Below are 16,494 nucleotides of genomic sequence, written 5' to 3'. Positions count from 1 at the left end.
AAAGCTAAGTCTCGACTTAATCCACATGGTTTATATATGCCTCTTCCTGTTCCTAGTGTACCTTGGGAGGATATTTCTATGGATTTCATTTTGGGTTTGCCTCTGCATACGTAAGGGGAGGGATAGTATCTTTGTTGTTGTGGATAGGTTTTCTAAGATGGCACACTTTATTCCATGTCACAAAACTGATGATGCTACACATGTTGCTGATTTGTTCTTTCGCGAAATTGTGCGTTTACATGGTGTGCCAAATACTATTGTTTCTGATCGTGATACTAAGTTTCTTAGCCACTTTTGGAGATGTTTATGGGCTAAGTTGGGGACTAAATTGCTGTTTAGTACTACATGTCATCCCCAAACTGATGGTCAAACTGAAGTAGTAAATAGAACATTGTCTACTATGCTGCGGGCTGTTTTGAAGAAGAACTTAAAATTGTGGGAAGAATGTTTACCTCATATTGAATTTGCTTACAATCGTTCGCTGCATTCTACCACTAAGATGTGCCCTTTTGAGTTTGTGTATGGTTTTGTTCCACGTGCACCTATTGATTTATTGCCTTTACCGTTTTCGGTGCAAAATGATTTGGATGCTACACAACGTGTTGAATTGATATTAAAATTGCATGAGACTACTAAAGACAACATCGAACGCATGAATGCTAAGTATAAAATTGCTGGGGATAGAGGAAGAAAGCATGTTGTGTTTGATGTTGGTGATCTTGTTTGGTTGCATTTGCGCAAAGACCGTTTTCCTGCATTGCGCAAGTCTAAGTTAATGCCCCGTGCCGCTGGTCCTTTTAAGGTGTTAGAGAAAATAAATGATAATGCATATAAACTTGAGCTTCCTGCAGAATTGGGTCCGGTAAGTCCTACATTTAACATTGCAGATTTGAAGCCTTACTTTGGTGAAGAAGATGAGCTTGCGTCGAGGACGACTTCAATTCAAGAAGGGGGGCATGATGAGGACATCCCATCTATTGATACAACCGCTGTACCTACAACCACGCAAATACAAGGACCAATCACTCGAGCTCGTGCCAAACAACTTAACTATCAGGTACTTTCGTTTCTTGGAACTATTCCTCATATACATGAGAATATGATGCTGCCTAAATCAGATATGTTTGTTACTCTTAGGAATGATGGACCTAGCATGGATGAGGAGGACAAGCATTGGAGCATGATCACACATGGAGGAGATGGCAGCAAGCATTTGAGGATTGAAGATGACGCCACAAGTGGAGATTTCAGGACTTTGAAGCCACCATAAGAAGAGATGAAGACATGGACGAAATATAGAGTTCTCCACTTCATAATTTCGTCCATAGCATAATATGGTGCTGCGTTACCTTTAGTTTTGGGCCAGGCCCATGTCATTTTCGCAGGAATTAAGTCAGCCACTTTTTAGAGTCCGTATTGAAGGGGGAAAGGCCTTCTAGGGTTTGGTTCGGCCACCATATGCATGGCTGGTCGAAACCCCACCTTTTCCTCCTTTAAATACCCCCATAGCCGTCACGTTTAGACTCGGATTTTGATTAGACTAAAAGTTAGCCATTGCTGCAACTCTCGTGTACTTCTTTTGAGGCCAACGCCCAGAACAAGACCGACTATTCGGAATCCCACCTTTTCAATAAAGCTTTCATCTATATCCGCAATACTTCTGATTGCATTATTAGTTCTTACTTGTTCTCGATTTCAGGTAGGAATTAAGACCCTCGCTGGTCAGGCTGATCGTGCATCCGCAAGATCAGTAACTCCCGGAGATTGTCCTAGCCATTGCATTGGCGCACGAGCTTTGCACGTGTAGTCGGATCGTCAAGCACGAACTCCACCAACAAATCAACGCTATCATACTCTCATCGAAAGATCGGCCACCTTTGCCCTATCACCCGGATGTCACCGGTACAGGAGCCGGCATGTGCCGGGGAGGCCGCTGCACAGGCCGGACCACCCGGTCCGAACCGGACCGTGCGTTAGGCTAGCACCGGGCGGAGGTGGAGGCGATACTGGATAGCGCCCGGATGTCACCGGTCCAGGGGCCGGTCGGCGCCGGGCCAGCCGGTGCCATGGCCGGTCCAGCCGGACCATAGATCGGCCAGAGGCAGAACAACCGTTCTTCATTTTTGTCGAAGTGGGGAGGGTCTCCCTTTACCTTCTTGTTCCATTGATACACCATTATGCCTATTTAGCTAATACATGTGAACAATCTTATAGACATGTATTAGTCCGATTACTCTAGCAACGGTGTCATTGTTACCAAAATAATGGATAAGGGTAAAATACCCTTACAATTAATATAATTTATACCTTTACACTATGATAGTATGTTAGTTTTCTCTTGTGATGTTGCATGATGTCGACAATGTAATATTTTCCTAAGGGTCACAGGAGGGAACTACCGTCAGAAGTTTGATAGTGTATACGGCGGGAAGTGACATCCTATGTGCGGTGCACTATTGTACGGAGGAGGGGGATAAAAAGGGACTCACAATCTTAACAAATAACCTTGGGGGCAATCCCTTAATTGTAATGGACCAATAGGTGGCCTGCCGAAGGTCGTTGCGGTGGTTATTCAGGGATGTGTTATGAGATACATATTCCAACTCTGAGCGTTTCCCACATACAACGAGGGCTAAGATATGAGTTATCTAGTTTCTGTCTTTAGTTAATACTAGTGGTGTAACCAATAACCCCCGATAACATTTTAGTCTTATCGCAGTCCAAACACAATCTTTAGTCACATTTACATTCTTCAATTTCAGTTATTTACTCTACAAAAACACCTTGCAAAACCTTTTATTTAAATCCTCCGCTTGAAATTTGAGACAACTTTAAGTAATTTTAGATAAATAGTAACAAGGGGTATTAAGGTCACTACTAGTGGCTCCTCGTGCTTCGATACTCTTATTTCGAAACTAGCTACAACTGATCTGTGTTCTTGCAGTTATCAACGCGCAATGTTTCTGTTGTACCACTCTGAGGGATGTGATAATTGAAGAAGACTCTTCATAAGTATCATATCAACGACTTGTATACTACAACATGCAGTGGTATGTTGGGTCACCACACTATAGATCCATCACTCCACCATGCTTTCTTGGATCTCATCTCCTTCTAGGCCACGACCCTCCTTTTATAGCACAAGGGGATATCACAATGGTCTCGGATACTCTCTGCTCTGCTCCGCTTCTGCCTATTAGGCTCCTCGGGTTGGCGTGAGAAGTACACGCCCATGACTAATTTTCCTCCCGGACTCCTACCATCCTTTGGTCTTGACTTGTCCTCTAGTCCCCCTCGGGTTTTGTCTACATCCTCAGATCATGGGGACCACGCGGTTCCCCTTTTCTGGCGCACCCAAAGGAACAACTCCACATTAACTCGCAGAGCACGAGGGGGACTAGGGGCCTCAGATTTCGTGATGGCCCGGTCCCATCTCTCGGGACCATACAAGGCGCAGAACTAGTTGGTCCCACCGTACAAGTGGATTGGTGCGCATGCCATCCGGGACACCACGCTCTTCCCGTGGGCACCAGAGCAAGTGCCGGCCTCCTGGAAGGACGTTACTGCTTCTCTTGCTGGGGTTTCCTCGCTGCCTTGATAACAGTCGTGACCGCCACATTAACCCATTAGACATGTTACCTATCACGAGGGCATATTCTAGGGTGTGCTCTGTCGGTCCGAGGATCCCCGTTTCCCCAACACCGACATTTATCGACTCTTTGTATGGATTAATCATGGAGAGAATTGCTAATATTTTCAACAGATACATGACGTACACTACGATCTTTGGTTGGTGAAGGGACGCAACACAAGTTGAGCATGGGAACAAAGAGCACAGGACGCGGCACAAAGTGATCGTGGTTAAACACGTAGTAAGCTAATGAACAACACAGACCTGAAGTTAAAACACAAACACATCAACAAACACAAACACTTTTCTTAAGTTATCTCTTCCTTCTCATGCTTTTATCGGCCAATTCTATTGTCACCACAACAATTTCCGTTTTCCACCAACCCTCCATTCTTCCTCCTCTCTTGTCCCTAACCCTAACCAGACAAGCCGCCGGTGCGTGTAGCCACAAGTGACAAGTCAAAGTGACATTGTACCACAATCATCTTCCCATACCCTAAGACGTCGACCACTAGTTAATGCCACATTGTGATCGGTCGTCTCGCTAGTCAGCTCCTCCCTATTCTCCCTTCCCCTTTCCGGGAGCTCATTTCCTTGATTCCTTCCTATGCACCGACGTGAAATGTTCATTAAAAAAACCCAACATAAAATGTTTTTCAAAAAATAATAAGATCACTCAAGCGTGAAATCCTGTTGACAGTTGACCCAAAGCGTGGTGTGCCAAGTAGGGTAAAAAATGCAGGCATTGGGGCATAAAAGAGTGACGCAGAGTATCTTGTGTCAGTGAAGATTCCTTTTCCTTCACCCGAAAGGGTAAAAAGAGGTTCTGTCTGAAAACAGAGGTAAAGAAAGAAGGTAGTAGAAAAATAGAAACTCGACGTCACGCGACGCGAGAAAGAAAACGTGCGGAAAAAAAAACAAAGAAGGAGAGAGAGAGAGAGCTCGGGGCTTCGTCCACACCCGAGCGAATCCCACCCATTCTCTTCCTCCTCCGTTCCCCCTCCACGTCTTCCTCCTCTCCACCCGCCCCTCCGACGAATCCGAGCCCGGCCGTTCCTCGCAGCGGCGGGGCGTCGCTCCGATCCGCCCGATCCGGGCCGCTCCCGAGGCTCCGGCGCGCGCGGCGGCGGAAATGGATTCAGAGGACGACACGCGCGACTCTGCCGACGAGGACTTCTACAGCGGCGGCGAGGCGGGGCTCGCCCTCAGCGACGACGGGGACGCGGACTACGACTTCGCCGATCACGACTCGGACGACTCCGACGACCTCATCTCGCACAGGCAGCAGGTGATCATCGATTTGTGCCCCCCGCGCGCCCGATCGGTCTACGCTCTACAGTTTGCTGCCTACTCGAGATACTCGAAATGGGAGATCCGGTAGCGATGCGTCGGCGGTTATGGTTCTGTTTGTTCCGGAACGATAAGATGTCTGTCTGTATGTATGTATGCTCTCGGGTAGGAATGTGACTGGTTGAGTGATATAGACTGTTTTGGTTGGCTGTGGTTGCTGGATTGGTATGGGGGAGCTCGCCAGGATGCACCATATTCATGGAAGCTGATCCGTATAAGTTGCTTTTGGTCAATCGTCTAGGTTTGCAGAATTGTGCTTTTGCCAGATGCAACCGGTGTCCTGGCATGCGCATTGATTTTGAGTTGTAGCACGCAACTCATGGTTTGGCGCATTGCGTGTCGGTTGTGATTCCAGTTTTGTTATTGGTAAGCGTCTTGTAAATGTAGCATGAGAGGGAGAACATCATTTCGAGTAGGAGTTAATCAGCGAGAATATGTATAAGACATGTGCTGATCTGCTTCTCTGACGACGCAAGGATAGTATGCTTTCTGAATCTAGGTTTTGATGATGTGTCCTGAAGGTTGCTGATTCGATTGGAGCTGTTAGTGTGCTAATTTATGAACTGTCGCAATGTTGCTTAACATAGAGTACAAAAGGCTGGGCTCTTGCTTATGCAATCATGTAATCCGAAAAGTTACTCTTCTAGTCAGGGAATAATGTATGGAAGGACATAGTTACCTTAATGTTGGCGTACATCTTGGATGATGCTATTAAGTTATAACAAGTCGGTATAAGAGTTTCATTCTTTTCGACTTGGAGCACTAAAGCATTTACAAAGACTGGAGCAATCTAGCCTCTAGGAAGTTTCTATGATAAATTAAGTGTTTAACTTTCCACTTCTTCCTTTCCGCCTTTATCTTTCACCCCCTGTCCTTCAGCTTCCACTCCCTCCACCCTCCTCGTGATATTGTTTCTTTTGTTTCATTGGGAAGATTTGACACACATCGCAAGTCCCCTCCAAGATTTGGCTATCGTGTTTTTAGTAATCAGCGGATGTAGTGTTTTTTTCTCTTTAATTTGCTGTGTGCATGCTCACATGTGTTCTATGACGTTGAATAGTATACTGGATATCGTTTGGTTATGGCAAATTCCTTCCCGGGCATGGAGAACACAACCAAAAATAAATTCTATTTTTCTCTCATCCTTTTACCTTGATTTGGCATACTAGTTAAATTTGGGCTGGAGGGAGTATCATATTTTACTGCAGAAGGAATTTGGTTTGTTTAGCAATTATTATATTCTGTTAACCTTGCCATGAACTTGAACTGGTGATATTTGATTTATGTGGTTCTTAGATTTTTTTATTTAACCTTATTGCTCTGTTTATCTTATCACTGTTCTCTTGTTTAAATTTCAGCAAAACTACAGTGTACTAAGTGAAGATGACATAAAGCAACATCAAGCAGATGACATGAATCGGGTTTCAACTGTTCTTTCAATCTCAAAAGCAGAAGCATGTGCCCTTCTTCGCAGTTATAACTGGTAATAAGCATCAGCATTTGGCATGGTAGTTACATAATTAAGTAATATTTTTTTTATCCAAGTTCAAGCACAAAATAAAGGTGGACCATCGAGACACTGTCATATCAAGATCCTACTTCCTTTTGCCCTTCCCAATTTGCAAATCTCAGAGCTTATCTTCTTATTGGTCACAGCTTCTGTAGATGGTGGTATTTAATTTGTGCGGTTCGTGACATTTCTTTACTGTAAAGGCATTATAAAGTTTCTTTTTGCAGGAGCGTTAGTAAGGTACATGATGAGTGGTTTGTTGATGAAGCACGAGTTCGTACTGCTGTTGGTTTACCAGAGAAGCAAATTGAAATGCCAAATGAAAGAGAAGTAAGGCCCACTATTTGAATATGTTTGCTTTGTTGCCTGAGAATCCTGAATATAGCATTCCTGCAGCTGAGGACGATACTATTGCATTGCCTGTATATGTCTTAGCCACTCGTGGAGTTAATATGGCCTGCCTGTTAACCTGTATTCTGAAATGTTGAAAAATAAGCTTGTTCTGTTAAATGCTTCCGGCAAACTGGCATGGGCTTTTATGTTCTAGTCTTCTAGACATGCTAATGAAAACATTTCCATCACATGTAGGTCATTTGTATATACTTCACTTATTACATGACTTGTCCTTTAACAGCTTTCATGTGGGATTTGTTTCGAAAGTTGTCCACGTGAGTCAATGAGTGCTGCTTCATGTGGGCATCCTTTCTGTGGTGTATGTTGGAGAGGTTTGTTCTTTTATTACCCCCTTCTTTGGATGGTTTTTACGTTACCCTTGCGTAGATGATTTTACAATATATACACTTTAGTGCCTACTGTTTACAAGTTGTTTCTTGTTTTTTCTTGTGATTGAACTGCTGAACACAGATGTTTCCCATAGCTGCATGTGGGCATATTCTCCCTCGATCAAAAATTGAATACCTGGGCATATTATGGGATGTCTTTCCTGAATTTGTGTTTATTTAGACAAACGTTGCTAGCAATTCAAGGCATGCATAAATATATACAATGTATTTTACTTTTTTGTTTTGTTATTATAGGTTGCAAGCCGAAATGTTAATGTTGCAATCTTAACTGGTTTTGCCATGCTCTTTTTAAAACTGATAACAATCTTCTTGCGGTTCTCATTTCTGAGGCGCATACTATCACTTTCTGTTCTGTCTCTGATATAACACTCATCTGTGCTATATTTGAATGTTCTAAGATCTTCCCATTTAGAATTATATATTTAATTGTTAGTGTAGTATCTAATTGAACCATTTGAAATTGAGTAGATAAAAGTCTGTTGGTTTCCAGTTCAGCATTCTATATTTTGTCTTGGCCACTTGACTAGAAATCAAGAATGATTCATTACAAAATCAAAATTTGTGTCAAAACACATCAGTATTCCGCGGTGTTTGAGTGCGATTCATCATAGTTCTCTTGTTGCCATTTGATCCTTTTTTTAGATATTTTTACGCAGTCTGTATGCCCCTGTGGTATATTCCATGAATGATTTGAGTTTTTCTTCTATCATTTCATGGAATAATTCCACTTTCCCCTATCCTTTTATTCAAAATTTTCTTGTTATCAAATTCAATGTTTGGAGTTTTTAGCTGTAATGTTTAGTTGGTGCTGATTTTTTTTTTCTCACTGACAGGCTATATTAGCACAGCTATAAATGATGGCCCAGGATGTTTGATGTTGAGATGTCCCGATCCATCCTGTGCTGCTGCTGTTGGACAAGATATGGTTAATTTGTTAGCTAGTGACGAGGATAAGGGAAAGTATGAACGCTATCTTTGCAGATCTTACATTGAAGATAATAGAAAAGTAAGTCCGTATTTAGAGAGATGTCGACCGTAATTTTATCAGTAGTTCAGTACTGAAATAATATTCACCTCAAAGAAAATGCTGAAATAATATTTGGGTGGGTTTCCATGATTTTCTTTTGAATTCTATTTTTTACTTAGCATTAGTTGGAGAAGGGCAGAGGATTAAAAAAATAAAAGAATTTGTACCTTACATTCACCCTATTTTCTGGTATTCTCTCCTTTGTATTTGATTTAACATTTATCACAATTAGACATGTCAGAATTTCATTTTTTTCAATATTTGGACTGCCGTGATTATTTGGTAATTAGTGCTGATAACTGCAAAAGGAATGGTTAAATCTTGTCTAGATCACAGTTGACTACTCTTACCTATTGATTATACTTTGTTTCTTATTTCGTGTCGTTATGTTGTGCAGACAAAATGGTGTCCTGCTCCTGGCTGTGAGTATGCTGTCGAATTTATCGTGGGTGGTGGCAGCTATGATGTTTCTTGTGGCTGTTCTTACGGGTTCTGTTGGAACGTGAGTATTTCTTGATGTAGCTTATTTTGTTATATGTCCAGTAGAACTTCAAAATGAGAAGTTGCATGACAAAATTGGCAGTGTACCGAGGAAGCTCATCGCCCTGTGGACTGTTCCACAGTTTCAAAATGGGTTCTCAAGAACAGTGCAGAGTCCGAAAATATGAATTGGTATGGAAAAGATAACGTATTTCTTCTGTACTTCCAACTGTGTTGTCGATTTCTGCTAAATCAGCATTGTTTGTCATGTCAATCAAGTTACCATATTTAATTGCTAATGGAATAACAAGCACAGTTGTTACTAACAAGTTGTGTCACTCTACAATCTATTTGCTCATTTTGTCCACTTCCCTATTGCTTAGTATTCTTACTGCTCTTTTGAAACTCCACTTTACTGCATTTCTTCCAAACTAAGTTTCTTGAAAAAAGGCTTGCTGTAAATACGAAAATAGGACTGCAAACCTTTTTTCCAATCTCACATATCTATTTCAGGCTTCTCTAGATTTGTTCCTTTTCTCCCGTTCTAGTGTTCTTTACTTCTTTATAATCTGTATCCTTCTTTTAGGGTTGAATGTCTAAGAGATCTACATAGTTTCCATATATCAGTTGTGTAATATCCCTGTTGCATAAGGGTTTTTCCGCATATTTTCCTCACCTGTACGTGCATATATACTGGCCTGTGGCCTCATGGGGATACAGTATGCATCTCCCTAACATGGCATGAAAGCCTATGCTTAGGTTGCTCTCTCTCTCCTCCTAGGCAAACTTTTTTTTCCGATGTCTTCCCTGGGTGCTGCAACTCACGTGCTCACTCCCCACCACCCTTGCCCTCTTCCTGAGCAGATCCATCCACGCTGCTGCTTCTAGGCGATAGAAACTTTGTGCAATTTCATAACAGCCTTAATACTTCAGTCAATAAAATGATGCATCTGCACAGATATATTGCATTTTTGTTTTGAGTTGTTTTGACTATAAGCTATACATTTTTCTTTCTTCATCACCTGCTGGTTATTTTTTGCAGGATATTAGCTAATTCGAAGCCTTGTCCAAAGTGTAAGCGCCCTATTGAAAAAAACCAGGGTTGCATGCACATTACCTGCACACCGCCATGTAAATTTGAATTTTGCTGGTACACAATCACATTTTTGCTACAGTTCTGCTTATAATTTTTGCCATTTCAGATAGTTGACACATTTATACTGTGATTGCAGGCTTTGTCTTGGTCCATGGTCTGATCATGGGGAGAGGACAGGTGGCTTTTATGCTTGTAATCGCTATGAGGCAGCACGGCAAGAGGGAGCGGTAATGGTTCAACTAATCTTGAGCATCAAATTTAGAGTATTAATAAATAATTTAGCTAATTCATTGTACATTTCTTTAACAGTTTGACGATTCTGAAAGGAGAAGAGAAATGGCAAAGAACTCCCTCGAGAGATATACACATTACTATGAACGATGGGCAGCCAATCAGTCCGTAAGTGATATTGAACTTAGTTAGCAACATTGCTACTCCTTTAATATCAGGTCTTAAGTGGCAACTTGTGAGATAATCCTATGCAGCCAAGACGCCACAGGCTCACAGGCCTGTGACTTTGAAAAATGCAAGACTGAATAATTTTTTATTATGTAGTGGTGACTTGTGAGATTATCCTGGATTTGGGATGGTAACATATGCTGTAAATTTTTCTTTGGCAACAACCATGAGCCTATGACTATTATGAATGCATAGTGTACAAATATCCATACTAAGGACGATACAACTTGAAATCTGTTCTTAGTTGCAGTGGTAATTTTTTACAGTTGGATACAATGTTGTATGTAGGATGTTTCGAGTTTCTCAAATCTCAATATCACAGGGTGGAATAGAATATTTATGATAATTTTCAGTAAGCTAAGTTAATGAAAGTAAAGGTGCAAATACTTCTTGTTTCTTGGTTTTGTATTTTGATTGATGCTACAAAATTGATGTACTAGCAACCCCTATTTTTTTGTATTTACACATTATTTTAACTATGCTGTAGTCGAGGCAAAAGGCGCTTGGGGATCTGCAGAGTCTGCAGAATGACAAGGTATCTGGCATTTGCCTTCCGCCACCTCTGTTTTGGTGTTTATAAAAGGAATACCATCCAGGGCATAGACTGCCATTATTTCTTTGGTAAATTCTCTAACATGTAACGACCATTATTTGTTTGCCTTCAGCTTGAGAAACTAAGTGACATACAAAGCCAACCGGAGTCACAACTTAAATTCATAATAGAAGCATGGTTACAGGTATGATTGACATTCAAGTCCCCGAGCCTCACCAGTACTCTGTTCAGTTACCTGAATGTCTCACACCGGCAGTATCATCTATTTTACAGATTGTTGAGTGTAGGCGGGTATTGAAGTGGACCTACGCATATGGTTATTACCTTCCAGACAATGAGCATGCCAAAAGACAGTTCTTTGAATACCTGCAAGGTTCATATTTTTCCTATTGTAGCTTCCATTTCAAAGTATATATGACTGAAAGGATATCTTTTGCTTGTTCAGGCGAAGCAGAATCAGGTTTGGAACGCCTTCATCAATGTGCGGAGAAAGAACTTCAGATCTACCTTGATGCAGACTGCCCATCAAAAGATTTCAACGACTTCCGTACAAAATTGGCTGGATTGACCAGGTATTGACAAATCCTACTATATTTTATTTCCCATTATTGTTGTTTCTGACTTTCTTTCTAACTGGTGTCATCATCTTTAGTATGAACATCATAATACATTTCTTACAATCTTGTAAAGATACTGGTTTCAACTATGTAATTCTGTGTTGGCCTTTTCTTCATATGTGTAGCTGCAGGAATCTGGCAGCTTGTGGTTTTGTTTTCCTTAATTCAGTAACTTCTCATGTCATCGCTATATATTTTTGTTTCACTCATCTTCACCTAACAGTTCGGTCTAAATAACAGTGTAACTCGCAATTATTTCGAGAACCTGGTCCGTGCATTGGAGTCTGGATTAAATGACGTTGGACCTCACAGTGGCCATGCTGCATCTAGCAAGGCCGTAAGTTCGAAGAGCCTTGGCAGTAAGAGCAAGAGTGGCAAGAACAAGGCACCTGTCTCCAAGTCAGGCAGCTCAACCCGTGGCATGGATGATGGTAATATCTGGGCATGTGAACAGTGCACATTTGCAAACCCTAGGTCTGCTAGGACCTGCCAGGTTTGCGAATATCAGCAGCACCGGTAGCTCTTGACAAGCCTTGAACATTTGGATTCAATTGGACTTGAACCCCCTGTTTCCCTGTATGCCTGAGGCGTGTGACATATGAAGTTACCTGCCTCTGGGGCATGGGACAACGATAGGGTGGAAATAGAAGATTGCCGCAATGCAAGCGGCAGCAAAGGAAGAGGTAGATTTTTCGTGTTCCTGGTTGTTAACTGACGGTGCCCAAGTGGCACAGGCTCACTCCAGTAGCATGGTTCGTGTGTACATATAACTATGACCCAGTCCGTCTTGTTTAAGATGTGTGTTGCTGGTTGTTTGCCGGCGATGTATTGACCTGTTGTAGTGTTGTATAACTGTTGTAAAAATTGTAATAATAGTGTATTGACCATATTGAGGACAATTAGACAACCTATGCTTGTCTTTCCTTTTCTTGTTGTTCCTTTTCGGAAAAAAATAATAGTTGGAGTGCTAAGATAAATAGTCTGCACCTTTTGAGGCAGCTGGGTTAGCAGGAACTATATCAATGCAAGAAGCGTGAATGCCTAGCGTTGATCAGCAGAGGTAAATGCGCTCCCTGAAATGCATACAAGCAGTGGCCAGCTTCCTCATAGCGCATCTCTGGTCCGTTTCTTGGGACCTGGCGCTTTAAGTCTTAGCATACTCATAAGCCAGACACAGTGCAGATCAATAAATTGCGAACCCATGGCAATCTCGTGACTGAACAAGATTGTATGATATGAACAATGATCAGTAGCCTCTATATAGCTAGGGCCACCTTAACGCCTTGTTGGCCTTTAAGTCGATCCTTACTTCATCGAAAGAATTATTTTCAAGAGAAATGGCTGAACAAATTGCTTATTAAACTGAACACTTTATATACATGGCAAAACGGAAGACACTAATAACAACTTCTGTTCAGATCAGGTTACAGGACACTAACATTGATATGTTTCTATGCTTGTGCGCCCAGCTGATGATCCTCCATATCGACAGTTTCTTCAGCACTGGTGGGTGGTGACTGATATTGTCTTCCTGCGCCAGGTCTTCTCCTATCCAAGAGTGCAGTTCACCGATACATCTTTCAGGATGCACAATCTTGGCACTCAAAAGATACAAACTAGGCGACACCAAAAACAGGGGGAAATGATGTCTATTCTACACACCGGATGGTAAATGCTGGTTAATCTTAGCCACTGGATAATTACACACAACCTGTCAATAAACAGGAAGTCCACATACTTTTTATTGCACACCAGACGGATAAACGTAAGGACTGAAGGACAACAGTATAGTCAGACTATGAATTGATCCAGTCTTTACTATTCAAGAATAATTCTGTCAACAATCTTCGCACCCCTTGATTTGGCCATGTAAAGTCCCATGTGATGCATAAGATCCTGCAGCATTTGAAAGTTAAGTAGCTGGCAATAAGGACTATCAATGGAAATAATTTTCCTATAACGCACAAAGCATTCTAGAAGATGTCGAGGTAAAAAACAGCCACCATTGTGTCCAGGAAGAAAGAATCAGGTGAAAAGAAAACAGCTGAACACAACCTGGATAAACAATGCATATAACATGTATGGTGATTTGTGCATTTACAGCAAGGAAGACAATGCATTTACCATGTTAAATTTTTGTTTGGAGAGCTTTGCATGGTATTCTTCCTCTAAAATCTAGAATCTAGAATTAACTAAAGGCAATATACAATTAATCACTCTCCGCCTGAACTCTACAGCATCAGTGATCATGCATAGAAGATATTGGCACCTTCTAGAGATAATGGCAGCATAGTAGCACTGACCTTTTCTTTTCCCTCCTGCCTTTCTTTCTTCTGTTTTAGCTATTTTACCACAGGTTTGCTCTGTTTTTTGTTTGCGTTTTTCGGGGTTGTTTCATGTTTGGTATTATGCGCCTTGGCGCCTTCTCGGTATTCTTCTTCTAATACAAAATGACACGCATTGAGATGAGTGGTAGAGGATCGAAAACAATACCTGTGGATGAGCTAAGGCTCCTTTGATATTCATGGCTACTTCAACAGGGAGGTCAAAAGTAGCACATCCCTCGGAGTAGATCACAACATCTTGCAACGGCGGCACTCTGCCAATATTTCTGGCTGCCAAAGTCGAGCTCGCAAAGTCCAAAACGCAGTAGTCTGTACATATTCCTACAACTAAAACCTGCACCAAAGCCAATTCACGAGTCACGCTGAAGCGCAGTCACAATTTTCTTTACCGTTTCATTAAGTGAGCGGGACCGATCACTTACAGTTTGGATCTGAAACTTGGCGACCCACTCACCGAAAACATTGGACCCGTCCTTCTCGAATGAGGCAAGATAACCGTCAATGCAGTCCTTCCTCCTGATGGTCACATTGGGATCGTTTTCCAACCACTCCAGAGCTGCATGTGTTAGACTGGACTTGGTCAGAAACCAAATATGGACTAGTAAGCTTCGGGCGAAGCATCAATCCAACAGGAAAGAGCCACTCAGTGATAGAAGCTGACAATGACATGCGAGAAGCTTGAAGATAATTAAGGAGAGTGTAAAGTGTTTGCATCAACCTGGAACAAAATTTTCCTCGCCGGAGCCGATGATACAGTGTGGCGGGAAAGGCGGCTCGGGCTTATCCGGGTAGTGGGTATCGAGGAACGCGAAGACGGGCCAGTTCCTGTCGCAGAACACCTTGGCGAGCCTCCCGGCCTCCTCCACCATCTTCTCTATCTGCTTGTTAGGAGTAACAGGGGCCTGCAAATTCCGGACAAGCAACACCTTGTAAGCAACAGTAGTAAACGTGTTGGGGAGCAGTGTGTTGCATGAACAAACAGAGAACTGCACGCTTTTCCAGATAAAGGAAAAGAACAAAAGCATGCAGTACAGTTTGTAGTTTGCTATAAACACTATGCTGAGAATATGGGGACTCAGCCAGATTGACATTAATGGAAGGAAACAAAACAGAATGATGCTGATAATATGGGTACCCAGGCAGATTGACATTCATGGGAGGAAACAAAACAGAAGGAATCGGCCGAAAACTGACATGTATTAATGGGATGAAACAAAACAGAAGTGAAGATTCAGGGCAAGAAAGACAAAAGCAGAAGAGAACACCAAGAGGTTCTAGTACCAGTAGAAAGCAAAGGCGGGAAGCGGCGGGACAGCGGGCGGACATCCCGATGGCCCCGTCCGTTCACTCGTGTCCCATCCATCCTAGGCAGGCAGCCAAAATCCTACTTTTAGAACGCAAGCGTCGTCCAGGAGGCACGGAAAAGCCAAGGAACAAAGAGGGATCGGACGCCAGAAGGAGACAATCTAATTCTCAGCACGCCAGCGTCAGCCGATCGACATGAAGAAGGCACGGGAGAGCCGAGGAAGAAGCCAAGAAGGTGAAAGCAGATGTCAGGAGGAGGGGAGACAAGACAGAGGGATGGGGAGGGAGGAGGCAGAGCTGCTCACGAGGTTCCCGGCGCCGACGGTGCAGAAGCCGTTGACGACGTCGACGATGACGAGCCCCGTGCGGCTGGTGAGTAGGTGGTCGGCGTCCGGCCGGACGGGCGCCGCCGTGCGGAGCAGGTCAATCGCGGCGGCGCCGGCGTCGTCGTAGGTGCCTTCGGAGCCCATCGAGATGCGCGCGTGGATCGTGTGGAACTAACTAGTGGTAGAAGGGTGGTTGGCCTGTACGTCTCGCGATTCGGTTTGACCCGTGCGGTGCTACTGGCAGTAAACCTGTGGAGTAGTATATGTAGTCGCAGGTTTTGCTACAGGGTTGGAGTACCTATAAAAATAAAAATAGATCAAAAAACAATTTTTTTTTCGAGAATACAAAACAAATAAAAATAGGGCTGTGCTACTACTGGGCAGGGCAACGTCGGCCACGACTACAAATGTCTTCGTTTCATACTCGATCCAATCTAGAGCCGAGCCAAGAGCGACAGCTACATAAACTGAAAGAAAAAGGAGAAAACAAACGGGAAGATAATCTGACAGCGTAGTGCGTAGACCAAGCACACTTGTGCCTTGACTGGGTATTGTCTATGTAACGTGGCGTGTGCGCGCGCGATAGATATGTTTTCTTTCTTATAATAGAAAAAAGGCGCCATGGGAAATACGATGATGCCCGCGTATAGATTTATCGGCTAGGTTTATAATTAATTTAAAATAATAGTTTTTTGCGGGTAAAAGTGGTTATATATTCTGAACTCGATCCACTGTTACAATAGATATAACCCTGTGTTTGGATGCATAGAATTAGACCTGGAATCCCGGAATTGGAATTTGGGCCTCCAATTCAGCCGTTTGGTGCGCATAGAATTATTCTTTGGAAACCGGGGGGGGGGCAATTCCAGCGCGCACCCGCCCGGTGCCTTTTCCTTCGGTGGCTAATTCGGAGGGTGAGAGCTCCGTATTCCCACGGAATCGACGAAGCGGTACGCGAGTGTCTTCCCCCGAGCGACAGCGACATCCTTGGA

At 42.9% G+C, this 16,494-nt stretch overlaps 2 protein-coding genes across 2 annotated transcripts; one reads left to right on the top strand and one right to left on the bottom strand.

Moving 5' to 3' along the window:
* Window positions 1-4,534: 4,534 nt before the first annotated feature.
* LOC127307208 (probable E3 ubiquitin-protein ligase ARI8) lies at window positions 4,535-12,433 on the top strand. Its single transcript, XM_051337942.1, has 15 exons — window positions 4,535-4,919; window positions 6,340-6,464; window positions 6,719-6,821; window positions 7,126-7,216; window positions 8,128-8,300; window positions 8,719-8,823; window positions 8,905-8,993; window positions 9,844-9,951; window positions 10,034-10,124; window positions 10,207-10,296; window positions 10,844-10,891; window positions 11,022-11,093; window positions 11,183-11,282; window positions 11,355-11,481; window positions 11,767-12,433. The coding sequence occupies exons 1-15, from the start codon at window positions 4,764-4,766 to the stop codon at window positions 12,044-12,046; spliced, it is 1,758 nt and encodes a 585-aa protein (XP_051193902.1). The 5' UTR covers window positions 4,535-4,763; the 3' UTR covers window positions 12,047-12,433.
* A 431-nt stretch (window positions 12,434-12,864) lies between these two features.
* LOC127307209 (nicotinamidase 1) lies at window positions 12,865-15,750 on the bottom strand. Its single transcript, XM_051337943.2, has 5 exons — window positions 15,482-15,750; window positions 14,590-14,773; window positions 14,294-14,427; window positions 14,020-14,205; window positions 12,865-13,422 (listed from the first exon to the last, which is right to left on the bottom strand). The coding sequence occupies exons 1-5, from the start codon at window positions 15,644-15,646 to the stop codon at window positions 13,345-13,347; spliced, it is 747 nt and encodes a 248-aa protein (XP_051193903.1). The 5' UTR covers window positions 15,647-15,750; the 3' UTR covers window positions 12,865-13,344.
* Window positions 15,751-16,494: the final 744 nt, after the last annotated feature.

Source organism: Lolium perenne, chromosome 6 (genome assembly GCF_019359855.2).
Source record: "Lolium perenne isolate Kyuss_39 chromosome 6, Kyuss_2.0, whole genome shotgun sequence".
NCBI lineage: Eukaryota > Viridiplantae > Streptophyta > Magnoliopsida > Poales > Poaceae > Lolium > Lolium perenne.
Note: the sequence above shows the minus strand (reverse complement) of the source record. Positions and strands in the feature narration are given on the sequence as shown.

Bases quoted from the DNA above. Each gene is read 5' to 3' on its own strand.
- LOC127307208 (XM_051337942.1), top strand. From the start codon at position 4,764: ATGGATTCAGAGGACGACACGCGCGACTCTGCCGACGAGGACTTCTAC. The intron at 7,217-8,127 runs GTTTGTTCTTTT...TCTCACTGACAG, and splicing joins CTGTGGTGTATGTTGGAGAG to GCTATATTAGCACAGCTATA. The intron at 11,482-11,766 runs GTATTGACAAAT...TCTAAATAACAG, and splicing joins AAATTGGCTGGATTGACCAG to TGTAACTCGCAATTATTTCG.
- LOC127307209 (XM_051337943.2), bottom strand. From the start codon at position 15,646: ATGGGCTCCGAAGGCACCTACGACGACGCCGGCGCCGCCGCGATTGAC. The intron at 14,774-15,481 runs GTGAGCAGCTCT...CGGAATTTGCAG, and splicing joins CCGTCGGCGCCGGGAACCTC to GCCCCTGTTACTCCTAACAA. The intron at 13,423-14,019 runs GTATTGTTTTCG...CAAATGCTGCAG, and splicing joins GAGCCTTAGCTCATCCACAG to GATCTTATGCATCACATGGG.